Raw genomic sequence first — 23,507 nt, forward strand, 5'->3', positions numbered from 1 at the left:
TTATTTGAAATATAATTTGTAACATTTTAAAAGTCTTTTTGACAGCTTTAATGCATCCTTGCTGAATAAAATATTTCTTTAAAAAAGTATACTATTATTCTTTAATTATATTTTGGTATACACTATAATTTCCAAATATAAAAAAGTACTGAGATACAAGATTGTGTTCATAACATTTGCACTTTATACACGCTCAAAAAAATTATTTGCTGCTTGTTCAGTTTTAAAATGAGGTATTGCCGTGTAATTCTTAAACATTTTATCTAACATTTTACCTAATTTCATTGCATTTATTGCACTTACATCAGTAAAATGGAGATTAAATTAATCAATTTTTATTGATAACGCAACAAAAAATGAATGCATTAACTGAAACGTGGAAGTTCATTTCTAGTTCCCAGCATGCTTGCTTTGTTTGGGTTGGGAGAATAAATTGTAAAATTAAGTGTTATTTTATTATTGGGGTTGTTTTGTGCTAAAAAGTAAAGTCCCGTACATTACATAAAGTAATAAAAAATGTCTGCATGCTGAAGTGCATAATTGCTAGCTAGTATTTAACATTTGCTGATTTGGTCTGGTTAAGTCTACATGTGGGGCCCTATGAAATCAGATTTATTTTTTCAAAATTTTTAAAATTAAATTCCACTTTTTCTTTTTTCCATCTACTCAGTTAAAATAATTTTGGTAATTAAAAAGCATGTTAATGAAATTCTCTATTACAATTTCTACAATTATACAGTTGTACAATTTATACAATTTAATAACAATTAATTAAAAGCTAACCAAACATTTTTTTAGTCCTGTAATTTTTTTTTTTTTTTCCAATCAAATAAAGCTGTAAATTCATAACCAAATGAAATGGAACAATTTATTTTGGACAACAAAGTGCTGCACAAAAGAGGTCTACTGGTAAAATAAAAACATGGAAGAAAAATTGATTGTTCTCTAAAGATGCTTTAATAATTTTATAATTATTATAATCATTGAGACGTACATTCTACTGTACAGAAATATATTTGTCACAATTTGTTCAAGTTAAACCTAACTTTTATTTTGACAAGTTGCTGTGAAGACGTATCTCTGTGTGTGTGTGTGTATAATATGATGACAGTTTTTCTTAAATTTATCAGTAAAATGTTCACAGAGAGACTCACAGAGAAGCTGGAGATTAATTTCTTGTCATCATCTAGTAAAACCGCAGAGGCTAAAAACACAGCGAGCGTCACACGTGCTTCAGTATGTGTAGTAAAAGAAACTGCACATCTGAGCCATGTATTCGCACAGAGAAGCACAGAAAATACAGTATTCACATTTAAAGTAGTATTTTGCAGTTAAATATGTAAAGACACTAGTCTATATTGCGATTAAAGTGTACTGACCTTCTTTCGATTTATTTATTCAAAATTTGACAAATTCTGCGACATTCCATGTTATACAGCAAATTCTGTTTTTCTGACTGGATTCTGTGATTCCGTGCACGTTTTCCAAATTGCAGAAATTGTAGGGCCCTATACATGGTTTGGCAATTTCAACCAGCTTTTGCAACTTTTGTGTGTGTGCATTTGTGTGTGGATAGCCTGAGAATGCTGGCTGTATAATACATAAACACGCACTCAACACACCCCTCTCTCTCTCACACTCACCTCTTCAAAATTCCCTGTTTCTCTCACTAATTACACATTCAGAATTAATTAGCAGAAATGTCCCTCTTGAGTGCTAATTGTTGAACCTGAGAGGCTGCGTGCAGCTCTGGTCTTGTTCAGCGTTTTCACCTGGCTGTAATTTAGCTCAGAGTGCTCAGTGTGTGTGAGTGTGTGTGAGTGTGTGTGAGTGTGTGTGAGTGTGTGTGAGTGTGTGTGAGTGTGTGTGAGTGTGTGTGTGTGTGTGTGTATGTGTGTGTATGTGTGTGTATGTGTGTGTATGTGTGTGTATGTGTGTGTATGTGTGTGTATGTGTGTGTATGTGTGTGAGGATCTCAGGACAAGATCCTTGCAGGTTTCTTCGTTTGTTTTCTTTATTTGTCTCTGAAGAATCCAACCCTTTATTTGTCAAGTTGTCTGTGTTTTTGGATCTCAGCAGCCCAGAAGTCTAAATAAAGAGTGTGGAAATTTATTAATCTGCAATTTCTGCATCGACCAGAGATCAGAACAACACACATCTTTAAATAACACAGTTTTTGCAGTGTCAGTACTGACTTATAAGTTTGTAATTACAAACAGGCTGGACAAAAAAGTCAAATAAAACTTTCAAGTCAGTAAGATTTAAATATATATATATATTTTTGTCAAACAAAATTGCAATAAATTGTTAAAAATGACACTAAACACATAAAAATGTTTTTAATAAAAATGTGTATCACACAAATATTAAACTTCACAAATGTTTTTAACATTGATTATATTAATAAATGTGTTTTGAGCACCGAAACAGCATATTTGTGCAAAATTGTGGAAAATAAAGCTGAAAATTCAGCTTTGCCATCACAGGAATAAATAAATAAATAATTAGTTATTTTAACTGTAACTTTAGCTGCATTTTATCAAATAAATGTAGCTATATTGAGCATAAGAAAACTTTGGAATGGTGGTGTATGTCATTATTAATCAAACAACATTATTAATAACAGAAAAACTGTTTTTTAATTGTGATGAAGCAGCATTTACCTCATTGAGAAGTTTTTGAATGCTGCACGGCATTGCTATAATTTGTTAAAATTTACACTGATGTTTAACTTCAGTTAACATGAACGAAAGAGTGTTTATTCGTTTTTACTGTATCTTCAACACTCGTTTGAAAAACATGGGCCCGTTGAATCTCCAATGGCAGTGTGGAATGGACCAGTGAGATTTATTTATTTATTCCTGTCTTCTCTTCCAGTGAAGAAAAGAGTGTGATCCCTGACAGAGCTGGCATTTAAAGCCCACACATACACACACCGGCGCTGAAGACACTCGAGTGATCTCACATTTCCATCTCTCACACTGCCGATCTCTCACTGTCAGTAATGTGCTTCATAAGAGACTGCAGGAAACTCTCAGACTGAGCATGAATTTCTCGCTCGGCCTCTCGTACGTCATCGAGCTTTCGCTACTCCTGATGATTGAGAAAACATCGTATTGTTTGGCCCTCGTGTTGTTTACACATAAAACACATCCTGTGTGTAACTCCGAGACCGTAACTTGTGTACACATGTGATGTGCTGACTAAAGGCAGATCGGTTTAAATGAATAAAATAGACTTTATGTAAGAGAGACGGAGCTAATTCCTCCTGGCCGCATCCCAGACGCTCTGCTGAGCGGCACGCTGGAGCACCTCCCAATTCCAGGCCTCCGCATTTTGATTAATCCAACGAATTATACCAATTACACTCCACCGGGGATCCGAACAAACCCAGTGAGCTGTGAATTCAAACAACCAGTGGCATCCCATCGGTCTTCTCGACTGGTTCTGCTCAGCTCTGGTCATCCGAAATGGAATTAATTTTGGTTTTCTTGCTCTAATCGTCGGTATTGTTTAAGACGAGACAGACTCGTGTAAAGGAATGACACTTAAATACTATCGCTTCCTTTTATCTGTGTCAGAGGTTCATCTCGGCGTCTCCCTCGAACAAACACGAGTGCCAGCGCCGATATTCTTCATTACAGATGAACTGATCCATTGTGTGCCTTTTAAAAGCGATGGCACACATGCACACACACACACAGAGTGTAGTCTGAGTGCCCACCAAAAGCCTAATTAAGTTTAATCAATGCTACTTTATGTTGAGCTCGCATGCGATTCACTTTAAATGTTCAGCGCCGTCTGATTCATCTGGAGGGCTGCTCCTGCTCGGTGCTTTTCAAAAGCACCATTGAAATTCTAATGCAATTACAGAAAGACTGAATGCACAGATGGAGTATTCTGCTCTTCCTTATTTTCTCCACTTCCCTCTTTTTATTCTCATCTATTCTCCACTTGTCTCAACCTCTCCTTTTCTTCTCTCATTTTCTACTCTCTTCTTTTCTCAGTTGTCTTCTCTCATTGTCTTTTCTCCGTTGGGTTTATGTTCTCATCGCATCATGTCATGCCCCTTCTTTTTGTCTCATTTTTGCTTGTATCGTTCTTGTTCTCATTTTCTTCTCTATTCTTGTTATTGTCTCCTGTTTTCATCTGCTCTCCCCTCTTCACATTATCTTGTTTCCTCTCTTCTCATTTCTCCTTTCACTCTCAATTTTTTGCTCACTCGTCTCATCTGTACTGTTCTCCAGTCTTCTCAATGTCTCCTCACCTCACTTCTCATTTCCTCCTGTCACCTCTCACTCTCATTCTCTGCTTTTCTTGTCTCCTCCCTTCCTCTACGAAATGTGTTTTAATTTTTTCCCAAATTCCAATTTATTTTTTTGTCCATTTAAATTTTGCTGGATTCAGTTTTTTTCCATTTAGTACTAATCAAACAGAATGTCTAATTAATTGAAATCATGAAATGTACACAATTTAACAGCATTTTATTAAAAGTTTCACAAAAAGGCCTTTTCCCTCAAATTCAGTTTTATTTTTATAAAATTCTGTTTTTTTCTGGATTCCATTTTAATGGTTTCATGAAAGGTTAGTTTTTAAAAGCATCTATAATTAATTAATTTTATTTTTTTAAAAATGTATTTATTTATTTATTTTCTCTGTGTATTTACATTTTTTCTGGTAAATAATTTTTCTGGTAAATATTCCTTTAAAAATTATTGTATAATTTTATTGGTAGTAGTAGTAATATCATTACATTAAGTGATATATTTTTGTCAGTTTCTTCTAGTTGAGCGAAACTTTTATTTTGAAGCTGTAAAAACCCCTAAATTTCTGTTGTTGATAGTTTTTCTCAAAAGAAACAGTAAAATGCACATGAAGTGCATTACGTTTGTGTTCATGTACTCGTATATTGAGGTAGCAGAGGCTGAATTGCACTGCAATTGAAATGCACGCTTCAGTTTGCGTGTAGTAAATGAAACTGCGTGTCTGCGTCATTAATTCACACATATACGCACTTGCAGGACTCATATTTAAATAGTATTTTGTGGCTTAATATTCACAGACACTAATTTGGTTTAAGTTTACTGACATAGTTTTAATGTATTCTTTGAAAATTTTGCAAAATCCTTGACGTTCCGTGATATACAGTGAATTCCAGTTTTATGAATGGATTCCGCTTTTGCGTCTGTGTTTTCTGCAGTCCTGCCTATATGATCTCATCACCTCTCTTCTCATTTCTCTCTTCTCCCCTTATTCTCTCATCTAATTTCCTATCATCTCCAGTTTACTCTGTTTTGCTTTCTTCTCTCTTCTGCTCTTCACAGCCTCTAAAATGTCCTCAACTATCCCCAAATGGTCTGTTTCTCTAATCTGAAGTCAATCCTCTTTCTGTTCATCATCTCCCTTCTATTCAAGCGTTAATTTATTACATATTGTGTTCTATTTAAATCAGCCTCTCATCTCAGATGAATAAACATGTTGGATATCTGTAGCTGCCGGCGACCTTCACAAAAGCTGTGCATTCAAAAGAAACTCCAGCCCTAAAGAACCTCATCAGAACTGTGAATGTGCATTTGGCGAGAAGCCCGACCATTCCACGGTCCTTTAATGATGCCCATCTTCGTCTTTGTGTTGTGGAGGAACAGCAGTGTCAGATGGGGAATCTGTGGGGTCTGGTACATGTGCGGCAGGGGGCTTTGCTCTCAGGAGAGTCAATCTTCTAGAATTGGAGTTGGAAATCAAAGGCACATCATGCAGCAGAGGAAATGGCATTTTCATAAACATATGTTTGACTGTGAGCTAGTCTAAGAGCAGATGCATTCACATATTCACAGAACATCACTTTCAGCTTTCATTCACATTTAAACTCTTCCTTTAATCTCCATTTCTTAAATATATAGAGCGCTAAAGCATTAGTAAATCTAGAATATACAGTAACAAAGCTGCTCTTGAGATATGATTTCTGTCGCTTTCTCTGGTTTTCGTTTCCTTTTCTTTTTTTTCTTTCACGCTCATGCTCTTGGGAAGGCGACTTGCTCGAATGAGAGGTAGGGCCGTGTGTGTCTGGAAGTAGGACACAGGAATGGATGGCCTGTGCTGTTAGCTGACCTACATTGAGACACAGACAAAATAGTTTCCCAGCATTCTGTGAGGCATCTCACCTGCAGAACATACACGCATTTGCATTTTGCTTTTGCATTTATAGCCCTGACATGCTTTCTTACCAAACCATTTCAAAGACTATATATGTATATATAGATTAAAGTCTACATATATACAGTGTGTGTGTACATATATATATATATATATATATATATATATATATATATATATACATACACAGTAGGCAACATTTGAAGTGGATCAAAAAAGTTGTCCTAATACAAGAAACGGGTATCAACAACTTTGATGAAAGGTTTAGATCCACTTCAAATGTTGACTACTGTGTGTGTGTGTGTGTGTGTGTGTGTGTGTGTGTGTGTGTGTGTGTGTGTGTGTGTGTGTGTGTGTATATATATATATATATATATATATATATATGTGTGTGTGTGTGTGTATATATATATATATATATATATATATATATATATATATATGTATATATATGTGTGTGTGTGTATGTGTGTATATATATATATATATATATATATATATATATATATATATATATATATATATATATATATATATATATATATATATGCACTCACCCACCCACATCCTATTGCATGGCAAAAGTAAAAAATGTTAGATTAATTGTGTTTTCAAAAAAATTACATTAATATCATTTTTTAGTCTACTCTTATTCTTGGGCTATATCCATTCATATATGCTCATATTATTATTATCTGTACATTTCATAACTTTCACACGGTATTGCAAGGTGGTCTGGTTAAACCCTTAGCCTTCATTTGCGCAGAGCACTGAAGGAAGACCTTTGAGAGTGTTTTTAATATGTTCATTCTGTCATTTCCATAGACATAGAATAAGTGGCTTGTTTCCTTTCCTGTTTGCCATTATATTCTTTATACAATTATATGTCATACATGTGACAAGCTAAAATATTTGCCATTTGATTGTGAAAAAAAAAGAAAAGTGAAACCACATGTTGCACATATACAGTACACTGCACGTTGCAAAGCAAACTGAACTCAGGCCACCTTTTAAGTTGGTCCAAGTTCAATTCACTTCAAAATCAATTTGCAAGCACTTATGTCACACTTTCAGACCCCTGAAACTTTTGTGTAAAAGTACAAAAACATGGAAGGAAAAGCTGTCGCTTTCACTGAAAATCTAGAACATCCTGATTCAAACTGACAGTATGGAAAGCCAAGATGAAGTGAAGTAATGATTGCATTTATAGGGAATTCGCAAGCAGGTAGCCACATACACTTCCTGAAAGCAAGGCATACAGTAAATAAAAGCAGCAAGATATACCTTTTCATACTCCACCACCCTACATGCACACAAACATGCATCTACGTACACGTAAAATACAGTAGTTAATCCCATGAATGATGTTTCACATTGATTTTGGACAATGTATACTGACATTCTGAAACACTGCTCAAAACAAGCATTGGTGTGAAACAGGACAATGTGTTGTTCGTGGGTGTGTGTGTTAAGTAAACGTCTCTGGAAGCCGTTATTTATCTATGTTCTGATCTGAGCTGATGCAGCTATCCTCTTTTAATGGCTTGGATTCACTGGAGGGTTTGCAGGTGAAAAAACACAGAAGGCTTTCTCTCTCTCTCTCGGTCTCTCTCTCTCCTTTTAATTGGCTGTAGGGGCCACAGGTCTGATGTTGATGAAGTCAATGGAGCCGACGGCCAAAAGCACAGTTAATACTCTCAGGCTGTGAGGGGTTAGAGGAGCTCATCGCAGAGGATTCCTCAGAAAACATCGTAGGGATTTATTTGAGCCCCATTGCTTTGATTTGTGCTTTTGTTTTTATTAATGAAACAGTCGTTACATGCCAGAGTAACAACACTGATAAATCATCCGATCTCTCTCTCTTTCTCGTAGTAATTGGTCTCTTTCGACATCCTCAGACAAAACACTTGTTACGTCAGCGTTTTGTTCTGAATGGAGCTGTCTGCCGCCACGTTATTAATTTATATCTGCTGCCGTTTTCTGCTCCTCCTCAGAAGATGTTCGCTCTGTTTTTGTCTTAGTTATTTTCTCCGGTGCTGTGAGTGCCTGTCTTCTGCATTAGATTGACAGAGAGGGTCATGGGCGTTGTTTAGCAGCACATGTCAGTCTAATACACATGTAGGTCATGCACCTGATGATCTGCAGGTGACCACCGCTGCTTGCTATTTCTGAACTGAGGACAGGACTAGGACCAGGCTCTCTCTGGTTGGTTGTACAGCTGGCTATTGGTGTGAATAGGTCTTAAAGGTTTAGTGCATGCTAATTTCCCCCATTTATATCACTTTTTTAACTGAGTTTTTTAATCTTGATTAATCGCATCCAAAAAAAAAGTTTTTGTTTACATGTGTGTATACTGTGTATATTTATGTATATATAACTACACACACATGGATGTATCACGCTATATCACACAAGCATGAATTTTGAATGTGTGAACATCGGCACAGATGTTATTCGGTCTGTAGTCAGTAGTTGTTCCTGAATAAATCATTTGAGAAAATTATTTGGTGATTAATTCATAAAGGCAATCAATTGTTTTGTTCCTGAATGAATCACTGTTTTTGATAAAATCAAGGTATAGATATTTGAGTTGATCTTAACACAGTTGGCAAAAAGTTCCCAGATAACCTACATCTGGCGAGCTTTTCAAAAGAGGTTTTTACCCAAAGTATTCAATTTAGGCAGTTACTTGTTTAGTACCTGAATTAGTCAGTGATTTCAGTGATTTATTCCTAAAGACAGTCACTTGTTTATTTCCGAAAAGAATCAGTGTTTGAATGATTTGTTTGTGTGAATGATTCAGGGACTCGCTCGTAAAGACAAGTCACTTGATTTGTTCCTTAACGTTTTTTTTAATGATTCAGTTGCTTGAGTGATTCAGTGACTCATTAATGGATGAATCTGTTTGTGAACAAATCATTTGTGTAAATGATTCAATCACTCACTCATACAGACCATCACTTGTTTTATTCCTGAATGACTCAAGTGTTTTGAACAAATAGTTTGCGTGAATGATTCAGTGACTCACACATAGGAAATCACTTGTTTTGTTCCTGAATGAATCTGTTTGTAAAAAAATCATTTGTGTAAATGATTCAATCACTCACTCATACAGACCATCACTTGTTTTATTCCTGAATGACTCAAGTGTTTTGAACAAATAGTTTGCGTGAATGATTCAGTGACTCACACATAGGAAATCACTTGTTTTGTTCCTGAATGAATCAGTTTGTGAACAAATCATTTGTGTAAATGATTCAGTCACTCACTCATAGACTTTCACTTGTTTTGTTTCTGAACGATTCGTGTTTTGAACATTGTTTGCATGAATGATTCAGAGACTCACTCATAAGTAGTCACTCATTTTGTTCATGAATCAATGTTTGTGAACAAATTATTTGTGTGAATGATTCAAGGACTCATTTATAAATACTGTCACTCGTTTTGTTCCTAAATGACTCAAGTGTTTTGAACTACTCAAACGTAGTCACTTGTTTCATTCATGAATGAATCCATGTTTGTGAACAAATCATTTGTGTAAATGATTCAATCACTCACTCATAAAGACCATCACTTGTTTTGTTCCTGAATGACTCAAGTGTTTTGAACAAATAGTTTGCGTGAATGATTCAGTGACTCACTCATAAGTAGTCACTCATTTTGTTCATCAATGAATCAATGTTTGTGAACAAATCATTTGTGTAAATGATTCAATGGCTCACTCATAAAGACTGTCACTTGTTTTGTTCCTGAATGACTCGAAAGTTTTGAACAAATCGTCTGCATGAATGATTCAGTGACTCATTCATTAAGACAGTCACTTATTAATGAATAAATTAGTGTTTTTGAGTGCATTGCTTGAATAAATGACTTAATGACTCACTGATAAACAAAGTTACTTGTCGCCACCTACTGGTGTAATGATATAACCATCAGAAAGAAAAAAGGACTGATTGTATTCAGTCTGGACTTAAAAGTTGAATACTTGACATTATAATGTTTTATAAAACAATCAGCAGTCTGTCATTTTACACATGGGTTTTGGTCAGAAGGAGCTGCAAAGTGGACCAGACTTTAAGCCTGGCTTTGTAAGACTCTGCATACAGAATCTCAAATGTCCTTCTGCATGTGTGTGTGTTTCGAAACGAAACCCAACACCAGTTCTGCTCTGTCCTCAGTGCTGTTGACCCCTGAGTTCTACAGTATGACCTCCGTGATTCCTGCTGCGCTCACCCCCCCCCAGGGCCTCTTCAGCACAGCAGATGGCTAAAGCACCAGCCATCCACGGTTATTAAGACCAACAGCGTCCCTGCGGCTCTGAGGACAATCAACACCTCTCTCTCTCTTTCTCTTCGCAACTTTCTCTTCACCTTAGACAATCTGCTTTGACTCCAGCACTCCGTGTCCGCTGGCGCAGGTGGTAAGAGGTGTTAGCAGCCGTTTTCAGACCGCCGCTCCGACTAAAATGCATCTCACACTTGCTATCCGAGAGCAATCAGCCCACGTTCATCTTCCTCTCTCGGGTTACCAGGTTTCCTCCTCGCCACACAGCGCTAAATCCATTAAAATGCGAAATCAATGAGACATTAAGTGATCTTTGCATAAAAGCAGATTGTGCTGGCGGCGGTTAGACGTATTTAAAGTAGAGCACATCAGAGAGAAAGTTCCAGAAGACCATAATTTGCTCGCATAAGATGAGGCAGAGAGAAAGCGGCAGCAGTTAAAGTTCATGCGCTGTCAGACTCCATTTGAAAACGTTGAGTCACCCCCCCCAAACCCAAGCTGGGGATTTTTAAATTGAGCTAAATGCTAAATGCTAAGTGCCCCAAGAACGTTTACAGAAACACACATAAGTTGGCCTGTTCGCTCATTAAGATATACGAAAAAGCTGACATCTGTTAAAGCACATCAGAGTGACACTCAAAAACACACACTTGACACAGACTAATAGCAGGAGTTTAGTTTAAGTATAGTCAGATGGGGGAGAGAAATCTAATAAACACCGGTATGGAGGTATGGAGATCCATTACACGCACAGGACGATCCGTCTTATATTACACTGCATGGGGAGAAATCATTAGCATCCTGTTGGAAACATGTGGTGGGCCGTGTCCTCTGTCCTGTAATGAGAGCTACTTAAACCAAAATGACCACAGGCATACACAATGTTTTAGCAGTTAACCCTACTATGTTGTTTCAAATATTACAATTCTATACACTTTGTATAAATAAATTACAAATAATACACTATAAACTAAAATTAGTACTTGTAAAAGCTACAAATGAATTTAGGCATCACAATCATTAAAAAGTCATTAATGGCCTTCAGGTCCAACAGATTCTGTGGTTTTTCAGCATTTTTGTGTATTTGAACCTTTTCCAACAATGACTGTATGATTTTGAGATCCATCTTTTCACACTGAGGACAACTGAAATACTCGCTTGCAGCTATTACAGAAGGTTCAGACGCTCACTGATGCTTCAGAAGGAAAAGCCTTAAGAGCCAGGGGTGAAAACTTTTGAACAGAATGAGTATGTCAGGGTCCTTGAAAGTTTTTGAAAATAAGAAGTGCTTCTGGGAGAAAATCCATATTATATCCTCCGGTCTGGTAATGTGTTATTTTCCCAACACTTAACCTATGAATACTGGCTTGCTTCATTTTACAGTAGTTCCGCACATTTATGTGGTACGTTAAGTGTTTTTCTCGCGTGAGGTACTTTGTGTTGTACGTTGCTATGACATTCTCGCGCGCACCAAAGTTCTACAATGGTACCTCAACGTTTCACAGATACACCGTAAAACATTGCAAAAATAGGCTGTGAAGTTAGAATAAAATGCTTTTTAACATAGTTGTGTTTGACACATGAAAATTATCACAATGCATCTTACAAGGTAACGATGTAACCTTGCTCTCACTTGAAATGTGTCCCCACATTAAGTCCTTGAATTTGAAAGTGTTGGACCTGGAAAGTCCTTGAAAGGTCCTTGAATTTGAAGGTAACCAAAGTGTGGGAACCCTGGTATGTATACAGTACATTTTTCTTATTTTGCCTAAATATCATATTTTTTTACATTTAGTACCACCCTTTAGGAGCTACAGAAGATGCTTACGTGTTTCCCAAAAGAAAAAATAAGTTAAATTTACCCTGACCTTCAAATTCAAAAAGTTTTCATCCCTGGCTCCTAATGCACTGTTTTATTTCTGGAGCATCAATGAGCTTTTGAACCTTCTGTAAAAGTTGCATATGAGTCCCTCAGTTGTCCTCAGTATGAAAAGATGGACTTCAAAATCATAGTCATTGTTGGAAAGGGTTCAAATACACAAAAATGCTGAAAAAATTTCTGAAGAACAGCGGGCAGTTTAACTGTTCAGGACTCATGAACAACTATCACTTAAAAAAACAAAAACACAGCTGTGGATCATTCAGGTAACAACAACAACAACAGTATTAAAAATCAAGTACATGTAAACTTTTAAATAGCATATTTTTTATAAATTCAACAATTATTTTCTCTTGTAGTCTACATGTAGACATCTTTTATGTAAAATATCTTATTCAGGTCAGTACTAAATAAAATAAAATTAAACTCAATTTAATCTAGGGATATCCTGTTTACTTGCTTTTGTGCACCTCAACACTTGATGTCTTACTAGTATTCAGTGTTAAGCAGACCAATGAAAACCTGCGCACCTCACTTCTATAAATAAAACCAGCCAATCAGATTCGAGTTAGTGTTTTAAAACAGTCTTTTTTGTGCACAAAATGCATCAGACAATCCAAATCTGAAGCTGAGACTAGCGCCTGCATGTCTGACACCACAGAGACTTGTCTTGTTTCGTCCCGTAGCAGGATGAGTTTGCATCATCATTAAGTAAAACAGAGACATCAGCCTCAATTCTTTTCCAGATTCTCTCACATCTGTCTGAGTGAATGAAACTCTGGGAGCCGCCACACCAGGGAACGGAGCGAACGCCACACTCAGCTGAGATGAGCATATGTTTCTTCTCTAAAGTGTTGGCTCTTCAGGGTGTGCTGAGACTTGGACGACTCTCTGCGGTGTGTGTGTGCGTGCGCGTGATCGTGAGTGTGCGAAAGCGAGTGGGTGTTTTGTTAACACAGAGGTCAGACTGTCCCAGAGCCAGAGACTCAGTTATCACAGCACTGCCCCCTTCAGACTCCTGATGGAATCGCACGATGCCGTGAAGCCCGGGAGCTTGTCCAGATTTAGCAGCGCCTTGGTGTTGTGGTCACAACGTGACGTAAGAGTTCTCTAGAGAGCGCAGGTGTATGTGTGTTTCTCTGTCTGAAATCTGCAGTGACAAATGGCTCCTGATGGCTGATTTGTCGGCGGTCTTTTCTTCTTCGTTTTCAAGATCACCCTCCAGGCAACAAACACACACACACACACACACTTCTGCTCTCAATATTAGCAAACTGACAAAAGCTGCTCTACAAGAGCAGAGAAGGAACAGAGAGATAGATGTTCAGACCAAAAGCAATTTGCATTTTCTATGAGAGTTGGAGATTTGAAGTGACATAAGCGAAAGTTCAACTTTATGCAAATGAGCAATACCGTGTGTGATCAGGTTCCTTTAAAGCTGCATGCTGCACAGTACGACTTCGAGCGGTCACTGTCAATGTGAATGCGGCTTGCGGCTTATGTATGCAGATGAGCCCTGGTATGATTGGTTGACCTCTTTGCACGTTAGATGGACTATAAATGATCATGAAACAATATATTACAGTCCTGTTATGAGTGTGTCCTTTCTTTCTCTCAGTAGTGTGTGTTTGTGTTTGACGTTTGGTCTGTTATCTCCTCATATCACTGGAGCGTCCACATGCTGCTACTGTCTGCTGTGCTTGACCTTTGACCTCACGCTTTTATTCTGACGCCCAGCTGACCGCTGGAGGAGAGAATAGCCCTACGTAGATCATTCATCTTTTAAAAGGTGGAGATAAGAATTAGGGTCAGGACAAAATACAGCACTGCCTTTGAAAAATGACTCCTGTAGTTTTCTCGTGTGGAAGGCGCACGAGACATTTGTGGTTGTTTTCTTCTGTATGTGCAGGACATACAAAACTGCTGTAAAAAACATTTTAGTGCTTATAGGATGCTTTTCATAGCACAGAATATTTGATGTAGTGCTCAGTTGCGTTTCATTTAATGAATTTTAGGAAAAACATTTCAACAAATTTTAAAACAAATATTTACATATACTACCAGTCAAAAAATTTTGGAAGGTAAGTTTTTTTTTTTTTTTTTTTTTTATTATTATTATTTTTTTTAAAGAAGTCTCTTCTGCTCACAAAGCCTAAATTTATTTGATCCAAAGTACAGCAAAAACAGTAAAATTCTGAAATATTTTTATTGTTTAAAACAACAGTTTTCTATTTTTTATTTAACTGTTTTCTGTTTTCTAAATATATATTTAAAAGGTAATTTATTTCTGTGATTTCAAAGCTGAATTTTTAGCATCATTACTTCAGTCACATGATCCTTCAGAAATCATTCTATTATTATTTGCTGTTCAAGAAAGAGTTTTTATTTTTATTATTATCAGTATTTAAAATGGTAGATTCCTTTTTTTACAGGATTTTTTTAATGGACAGATCCAAAGATTAGCATCTATTTGAAATAAAAAGCTTTTGTAACATTATACACTATATCACTCAAAGGCAAAGGCTTGGAGTCAGTATTATTTTATTAGAATTTTTTTTTTTTAATTATAAGAAATTATAGAAATTAATACTTTTATTTAGCAAGGATGCTTTATATTGATCAAAAGTGACGATAAAGACATTTATAATGATACAAAAGATTTCTATTTCAGATAAATGCTGTTCTTCCGAACATTCTATTCAACAAAGAAACCTGAAAACATTCTACTAAGCTGTTTTTTGAGCATCAAATCAGAATATAAGAATGATTTCTAAAGGATCATGTGACTGGAGTAATGATGCTAAAAATTCAGCTTTGAATTTTTTTTTTTTTTTTTTTTTATAGAGACTGAAAACTCCAAAGATCTCAACTTAATCTTAATGTTCTCCTGGAGAAACAATTGAGATTTCATTTGTGTTTTTTCCTTCTCCTCATCAGTCAATTTTGAAATAGCATGTTTCATAACTCGTAACGTTTGTGTAGGTGTGTGTACAGTATGAAGAAAGCACATGACTCATTAAAGGTCTGCCTGATCGGTGCTAGACTACACAAATACACCAACACCAGCCATTAGCAGCATCTGAACACACTTTATGCGGTCTCGTTTAATCAATCCTTCACTTTTCTGCGAGCCTCTCCAGCACACAGCTCTTGTGAAATGATCCGAACGGTGTTTGTGTGTTTTGTGCGACTGAAAGAGCATCCTGTCTTTATAAACAAACAGTGAGTAAAGTGTTTATCTTCCTCTCTGGTTGTTTTCCTTTGTGTTCTCACCGTTGGCCTCCTCTTAACACCCAGGAATAGAAAATCATTTCCCCTCGTGAGTCGCAGATTCGGCGGTGGAGAAAAGCATTTCTCTTTCTCTCATTATAATAAAAGCACAGGCAAATCCTTGTTAAGCCTGGATGAGCTGAAAGGGTTAACCTTCTTATTTCATAAATATGAAAAAAGAAGACAATCCCACGGTCAGAGACGGATTCAGGGATCTCCAGCCCCGCATTTACATTAAAACGGGAGCTTGTTATACGGTGAAATTTCAATGAAGGCACCGCAGAACGCATTTAATGAAATTCAGATGTGGCTCTATGAATCTCATTAACAGTCTTTGTGCTTTTCTGCTGTCCGATTTCCCCCTCGTCCGCCCGGTCGTGAGAGAGATTTCATCAGCGGCCGGCTTTCAAAAAGACAATGTCCGTTCAGATCTGAACTCCCCACGCTGTCTTCTCTGACGGAGGCCGAAATCTGTCGGAGATTTGAGTTCAAAAGGTACACAACTGATTCTTCCTCTGTTTCTGTCTCTCTTTCTGCAGGCTTCGGCTTCGTAACGTTCGAGAATGAAGACATTGTAGAGAAAGTCTGTGAAATTCATTTTCACGAAATCAATAATAAAATGGTAAGTGCTTTGCCCGTTTTCAATTTCTGAAGGTGATTGAGGGATTAATATTTTATTTCCCATTTAGCAGAATCCTAACAGCATGCGCTTGTAAGCGCTGGGAGTGTGTGTAAACACTGTAAAGTGTTGGGCAGTGGCCAGAAAGCGTGAAATTGTGTGCGTGCATGTGTGTGTGAAAACAGTCAACAAGAGTCAAAAACTTTCCCCTCTCTCCTTCATTTATAAACGCCTGCATCATGACTGACGGGGCTAAAGAGAGAGAGAGAGAGGATGAAAGGTAACTGGCACACGTTGGGTTCATTAAATCAGGATTATCACCCCACAGGCACCCCAGCATTGGGCAGAACCAGCAGATGGGCCGCCAGTGTTAGCGTTCAGCTTGCAAATAAATGTTTTTCCTTGAAATTTGATGGGAAAGACCTAATTTCAGCCTCTTATGGGCCAGTCATAGACTGTATATATCCTGAACCACAAAACCAGTTGTAAGTAGCATGGGTATATTTATAGCAATGTTAATTAGTAACATGCATTGCTAAGAACTTAATTTGGACAACTTTAAAAGCGACTTTCTCAATATTTTGATTTTTTTTTTTGCACCCTCAGATTACAGATTTAAATGATTATAATAGTTAAATAGTTGCATCTCTGCCAAATATTGTCTTATCCTAACAAACCATACATCAAAGCTTTTTTTATTCAGCTTTCAGATGCAGAAAGATGTATATCTAGTTTCAAAAAGTTGACCCTTATGACTGGTTTTGTGGTCCAGGGCCACATATGAGACATCTGATGTGTGTTGCATAGTCACTGGATTTGCCAGGTTCACTTCAAGTTCAAATTTAAAAGCGATTTAAGCATTTCTTTAAAACGCTAAATATCCAGTGTTTTTTATATACTCTGTGAAGAGTTTTACATTTACCAGCCTTAAATGTCACATTAAAAGTCTAAATGGGAAGTTTTTGGCTGTAATATTGCAGATAGTCCTGGCTATGTGAAGCTAGTTGAGAACCTTTTGTAAACTATTTCATATATTTTATTAATAATTAATAAAACACAGAGCTGGGTAGTAACTGATTACATGTAATCTGGATTACATAATCACATTCCACAAATTAGGTACTTGTAATTAGATTAAATTACATTTTAAAATACTCAATCATTCTAGTTATTTTTGTGGATTACTTGATTACATATTATTTACACAATAGCAATCAATTATTCATAATTGACTGATTCTCCCTAATTCCTCTTTTTCATCTTTTAAAATGTCCTTTCTAAAATAGGCAATAGTTTACTTTCAGAGATTGTCTTCAAGTCTTCAAGTTTTGTTGACATTCTCGCAAAGATCAGTCATTAGTCAGGTGGTGACGCAGCATTTGACCACTTACAAAAATCATTTCAGGTTTAAGAAGTGTTTCAACATTGCATTAACTACTGATGAACACACTGATTTTTATTTGAATTATCACTCAGTGGGTTAACCATGTATTTCTATTTTGGAAGGCTTTTGTCTTTCAAACATATTACAAATTCACATAAACTTTTTTGTCATCTGATCCTCTTTCACCTAATATATTTACTTAAAGTACCTGAGACTACCTTTAAAATAAATATTTAAAAAATTAAATATCACATTTGCATGTTCATTAATTCTTTGACGTTGGTTATGGTCACATGACATGCAGGTAAATTTTAGTTTTTAAAAACTATTTCAATGTAACATTTTTTATGATTTAATTATTAGCTTTTCATTAAAATCATAAACCACCTGCAGTTCTTTCATAAACACTAGTTTGGGAAACCTTGAGGTTATAAAAGGTTTAATGCACTTCATGTTGTTAATAACAACAAATGTAATACATTTTCTTACTTTTTGTATTTTTATGTAAATATGTTACAAGAATATATTCTATTTAAAGCAGTGTGATAAATTAGGTCAAAAGTAATCTAAAAGTAGTCTATGTAACGAATTACATACTAACTACAATTTTTGTCATGTAATTTGTCATTGTCATCTCTGATAATATATTATTATTAACTAAATTATTATCAGTGATTGAATTCAAAATGATTGTTCAAATGTTTTATATTTTACACATTTTTAAATACACTCAATTTTTTTTTAATAATTCAGAAATTATTTAATTCAGCAAAGACACATTAAATTGAGTAAACGGGGCAGTAAAGACATTTATAATGTTGTAAAAGATTTCTATTTTAAATCAGCGCCATTTCTTTTAAAGTTCCTATTCATCAAACTGTCCTAAGAAAAAGTGTATCATTTTCCACCAAAAATATTAAGCAGCACAACAGCTTTTTTAACATGGATAATAAGAAATATTTCTTAATTCTTAATTCTTAATTCTTATTAATCAGCATATTAGAATGGTTTCTGAAGAATTATGTGACACTGAAGGGTAATGACTGTGTATCTTTGCCATTACATGAATACATTTCGTTGTACATCAGAGTATCACTTTTTACTGTATTTTGATAAAATAAGTCCTGCCTTGCTGAGCATGAATGTGATTATAACAAAGGGCAGCTTTTTCAGCAATGTTGCTGGGCAGTGTGGCCATGTCATGCTGCTTGGGCACTTTCCCATTGAGAATGAGCAACAAGTTTCTTTCTGTATACTATATATTGGTCATGGGCCCTGTGTCTCACATTGCCCAGCAACATTGCTCAAAAGGTTGCCCTGTGTATCATCACCCTAAGTGACTTTTTTCAAAAGCATGAAAAAAAATCTTACTGACTCCAAAATAGTGCATAATTAAATAGGATTTAAATAATAATTATTTTTTATTTTGAAGAATGGTTTGTACAAATATATGCCTGACTGAGCAGAAGCATGAGTTGATGGGAGGATGTTTTGCATGTAGAGAAATGGCCCCTGGCTCTGTCACCCCTGCTGGGCTCTCTGCTGTGGTTGACGGGAGCGGTGTGGTGGAAAGGATCAGTTTGGCTAGATCTCTCTCACACCGATACTCATCCCTGCACCCCGTTCATGCGTACACCCTGGGCTCATGGGACAGCTGTGGAGTAGCACAGAATATCAGGAGCGGAGGATCAAACCCCTCAAGATCTTCTTCTGTCACAGACAGGTTGTTCCTGAGCCCAGAGACAGATCCGTGAGCGCAGAGCCATGCGATCGATTTTCCTCTGATAGTCCATCATGTGGTTCTATTGTTCAGAGGGCAGCACAACCTCTCATTTCTGCTCTGATTGTCTCTCCTGCCGTCCATTCACTGTGACTGTATAAGAACGGCGCAGACCGTTAATATAAGGTAAATAAGTGTAATGCTAGAATAGGCTGTTTGTTTATGGGAAATGACGAGACCTGATTGCTTTCTTGCTTTGCACTTTTGCTGCCCAGTGGAGCCACACATGAGATTGAGGCTGTTTTCACACTTGGTTTGATTTGTTGCTCTGAACCAGAGTACACTGCCATAGGTGAGCGGTATGATCAAAATCTTATATCACGCTATGAGTCATTTCAAAACTAAAAAAAAAAAAAAATAGTCTCTACTAGTTGACATGTTTCTGTAATCACACACATAGACTAGCTGTGACATTATGAAATGGCAAAGCCATTGTTTGTGAATATTAACTAGGTTAATTAAGATTCTATTTTATTATTTATTGGAAAATTGTAACACCACAGTCCCTCAAGCTTCCTGTTCAGACTTTACTTTCCAAAAACTAGATGTTATTTACTGCCTGTTGAAGAGAACAAGAGAAGTGAACCTCTCCCTGACCCAGAGAAACCTCATGTCACACACCATGTGATGGTGAACCTGTTTGCCTGGCTGAACATCTCACCGGGTGTCCATCTACCGCATACAGGCAGAGAGATGTCAGAGAGGGAGGAAGGGGTGAACGAGAGGAGATTTCTCTATCAATTCACTGGCTTTTTAAGTCTGATTAGTCTTGCTGTCTCTCTTCAGGTCATCTGGGGTTTTCTTTCCTGCAGTCCGTAACTTTCTGACATGCCCGACAACAGCAGTCAAATTATACTTGTTTTGGTGATTGGCAAGTCTTATGAGACATTTAAAGCAGACATATCATGAAAATTTGACTTTTTCCATGTTTAAATGCTAAAATAGGGTCCCTGGTGTATCTACCAACCCAGAAAACTTGAGAAAAACCAACCCAGTAAATTTTTTGGTAAGTCTTTCACTGCAAGCATGTGGAAAAAACGAACCGCTCAGATTTTGCTTGCTTTTGAACTTATTATATTACCACCTGCATGTTTCCACCCACGACACTGCCATTGTGTTTTTTCAAGTGACAACGGTATACTAGTTCTAACGCCGTGGTGAAAATTAGAACAAAGCATGCTAACTGTTCTGTTGTTGGCTGCACAGTCAAGCACAGAACACTGTTTAGAGTCTCATCCTCAGAGGAGACAAGAGAGCAGTGGATTTAGTAATTTATTTACTGTATATTACGCTGCTGCCACACAGATCTAGTATAAACATGCAATTTCTTTCCCAGCTGTTTACCTTCAGAGACATAGTTTTTGTAACTCATTTGTGGTTTTAACACAAAGTATTTGACCGCTTAAGCGCAATAAGACATGAAAGAAAACTTAGTTTAGTACTCACATGCCATGTGACAGCCGCTTTCTGCGCGTTCGCTTCGGATGTGTGCACTCAGAAAACCCTAACTCAGAAGTTTCAACTAATATGGTTTTAAAACTTATGATTTCAGTGCAATAGACATGATAATCATAATCAAACAGCCCTATTCTGGAAAAGGGGGCGGGGAGCAGCAGCTCATTTGCATTTAAAGAGACATGCATTTAAACAGCATGTTTCTGCTTACTGTACACTTAAAAATAGGCATTTTCAAAATGATATAATGAATGATCTGTGGGGTATTTTGAGCTGAAACATTCTGGGGACACCTGAGACTTATATTACATATTGTAAAAAGGGACAAAAAAGGTCTCCTTTGAGGTCCGTTCACATAACTATTACGATAACTATATTAATGTTATTTGGCCCGCCACTTTAAATGTCAGCCAATGTTTTTATAGTTCATCTGCTGGAAAAATGTTCTAAAAGTGTTTCTATTGGTATTTTTTCTCTGTGTCATTACATTATAGTTGTGGTGTGGGTATCAATATTCTTGTAGGATTAGAACAAATATGAAAACTTCTTAGTTACGGTTATAATACTATCTATCTATATATATATATATATATATATATATATATATATATATATATATATATACTGTACATTCCTTAGTGTTAACAGGCCATTAGGAGCAGGTAAATCTGAAATCTGATTCTGCAATAATAGACCGATAATAAACTGCATAAAGCTGGAAAACTCTACTATGCTACTTTTGTTTCAGTAGATGAAAGGAACCAGTAGTGCCTGTAAATTGACTCGTACTGGTTTGAGAGAAGTGCTTGTAGATTTTATTACCCAAAGTGTAATTTTTGATCTTTTTATAGTGGAAAATGAGGCACGAATTTTATCTGACTTATCTATTTTGTTCAGGCAGCTGCTGACCAATTACAGCACAGAGAGGAGCAGATTTCAGTTCTTTGAGGACAAATGCTTTCTTTTTCCTCACTTTGTTCTTTTCATAAATGGATTTTGAAGTGTTCCTTATGAATGTGTGATTCTGAGGCATTATGTGTCTGATTCTTGATTCTTGACTGTTTTTTTTGTAGTGATAATATTCATCCAAAACCAAAGATTTAACCATTTTAGAGGGCCAAAAACAAATAAATTAAATAATGAAATGTAATTAGTGCTACTCCAGTAGTGAGTTTCGAAGAAAGCAGAGGTGGACAGTAGTGTTTTTTTAATTTATTCAAGTAAATTTTAAAACTGTCTGTACTTTATCTGTACTTTTACTTTTACATTATATATGTATATATCTTTTTTTTTTTTTTTTTTTTTTTTTTAAGATTTATTTTTGGCCTTTTTGCCTTTATTACGATAGGACAGTTCATAGCTGACAGGAAGTAAAGTGAGAGAGAGAGAAAGGGGCAGGATTGGGAAAGGTCCTCGAGCCAGGATTCGAACTTGGGACGCCCATAGCACAATGCCCACAAGGCTGTCGGTGCCGACAAGCATAACATATTTTTTACTGCACTACGTTTCACAAATAAAAATAGTTTTTTACCTGTAATACTTACATTAATTACATTAAAAATGTAATACTTTTTTGTACTCAAGTAAATCTTTAAATTATTTTTACTTGAGTGAAAATAAGAAGGTACTCGATTTGTAATGTAATTAAGCATTAAAATATATTTAATATGAAATATAGTGCAGTAAAAGTACAATATTATGCTTTGAAATGTTGTGAAGTAACGTTTTCTTAAGAAAACACTCACAGACACTTGTAAGCCACTACTAAATATATTGTAGAAACTTTAATTTTCTGTAAAGCTGCTTTGCAATGATTTGTATCATGCTTTGGCCCTAATTACAGCCACCATTTAAATGTTTATAATTCAGCAACAAATTGGAGTAGAAAGATAATTATAAAATTAAAAAGTTCATATAGAAACTGCTGTTTAAACATAAAAATATAAACAGACAAAAAACAAACAAACATTATTTTCAGTTTGGTTTTTGGCTCAATTAAAAAAATAAAATAAAATACATTTAGGTTCATCAATTTTTTTTTGATTAGCACCCACACTAAATACATCCCAAATCATGTTGTAAATGATTTGAGATCCTGACCAGTATGGATGTGTTTTTTTTTTTTTTTTTTTTTTTGAATGGTCATCATTCTCTCCCTCACACACTCTTGTGAAACACACTGGTGTAAACAGTGTACATCATGCAGAGATGGTTGTAGTAATGAAACCGCTTACTGATATCGTAACTACCTGTTAAATATACAGTACATAGTGGAACAAGCTGAGGAGATTTTTTTTTTAAAGCATGTATAGGTCTTAGTTTTTAGGGTATGTAGTTTGGGCTTATGAAATAGGTCCTCAAGTTAAAGTAATTTTGAAAAACCTTCAGACAGCAGCAGTGTCTGTGTGTGAGCAGATAATGGCCCATGATGCTTATCTCCTAGATGGTGTCTGGCTAGATGAGTGTTTGCGGTCCAGTATTAGACCTGTTGAAATGGACATGCTGTACAACAGGTTGTCCAGAAAACTCGCCTACGAACATATCAATACATCTCTTTTAGCTCTTGAATTGAAGAAGTTAGCTCATCCAAAAATGCACATTCTGTGCTTGATAATTGGATTATGTATGGAAAAGACCAGCATTAACATTTAATATCTCCTTTTGTGTTCCACGAAAGATAGAA

At 36.1% G+C, this 23,507-nt stretch overlaps 1 protein-coding gene across 4 annotated transcripts in view; it reads left to right on the forward strand.

The window, feature by feature from the left end:
* The window catches only part of msi2a (musashi RNA-binding protein 2a), a 171,470-nt gene that overhangs the window by 105,740 nt on the left and 42,223 nt on the right, over positions 1 to 23,507 (forward strand). For all 4 annotated transcript variants that reach the window (XM_051121250.1, XM_051121253.1, XM_051121251.1 and 1 more), the window contains exon 8: positions 16,126 to 16,208. In XM_051121250.1, coding sequence (XP_050977207.1) covers positions 16,126 to 16,208 — 83 coding nt within the window. The remainder of the gene's footprint in view (positions 1 to 16,125; positions 16,209 to 23,507) is intronic.

The sequence above is a fragment of the Labeo rohita genome, chromosome 10 (assembly GCF_022985175.1).
Source record: "Labeo rohita strain BAU-BD-2019 chromosome 10, IGBB_LRoh.1.0, whole genome shotgun sequence".
In the NCBI taxonomy this organism is placed as follows: Eukaryota; Metazoa; Chordata; class Actinopteri; order Cypriniformes; family Cyprinidae; genus Labeo; species Labeo rohita.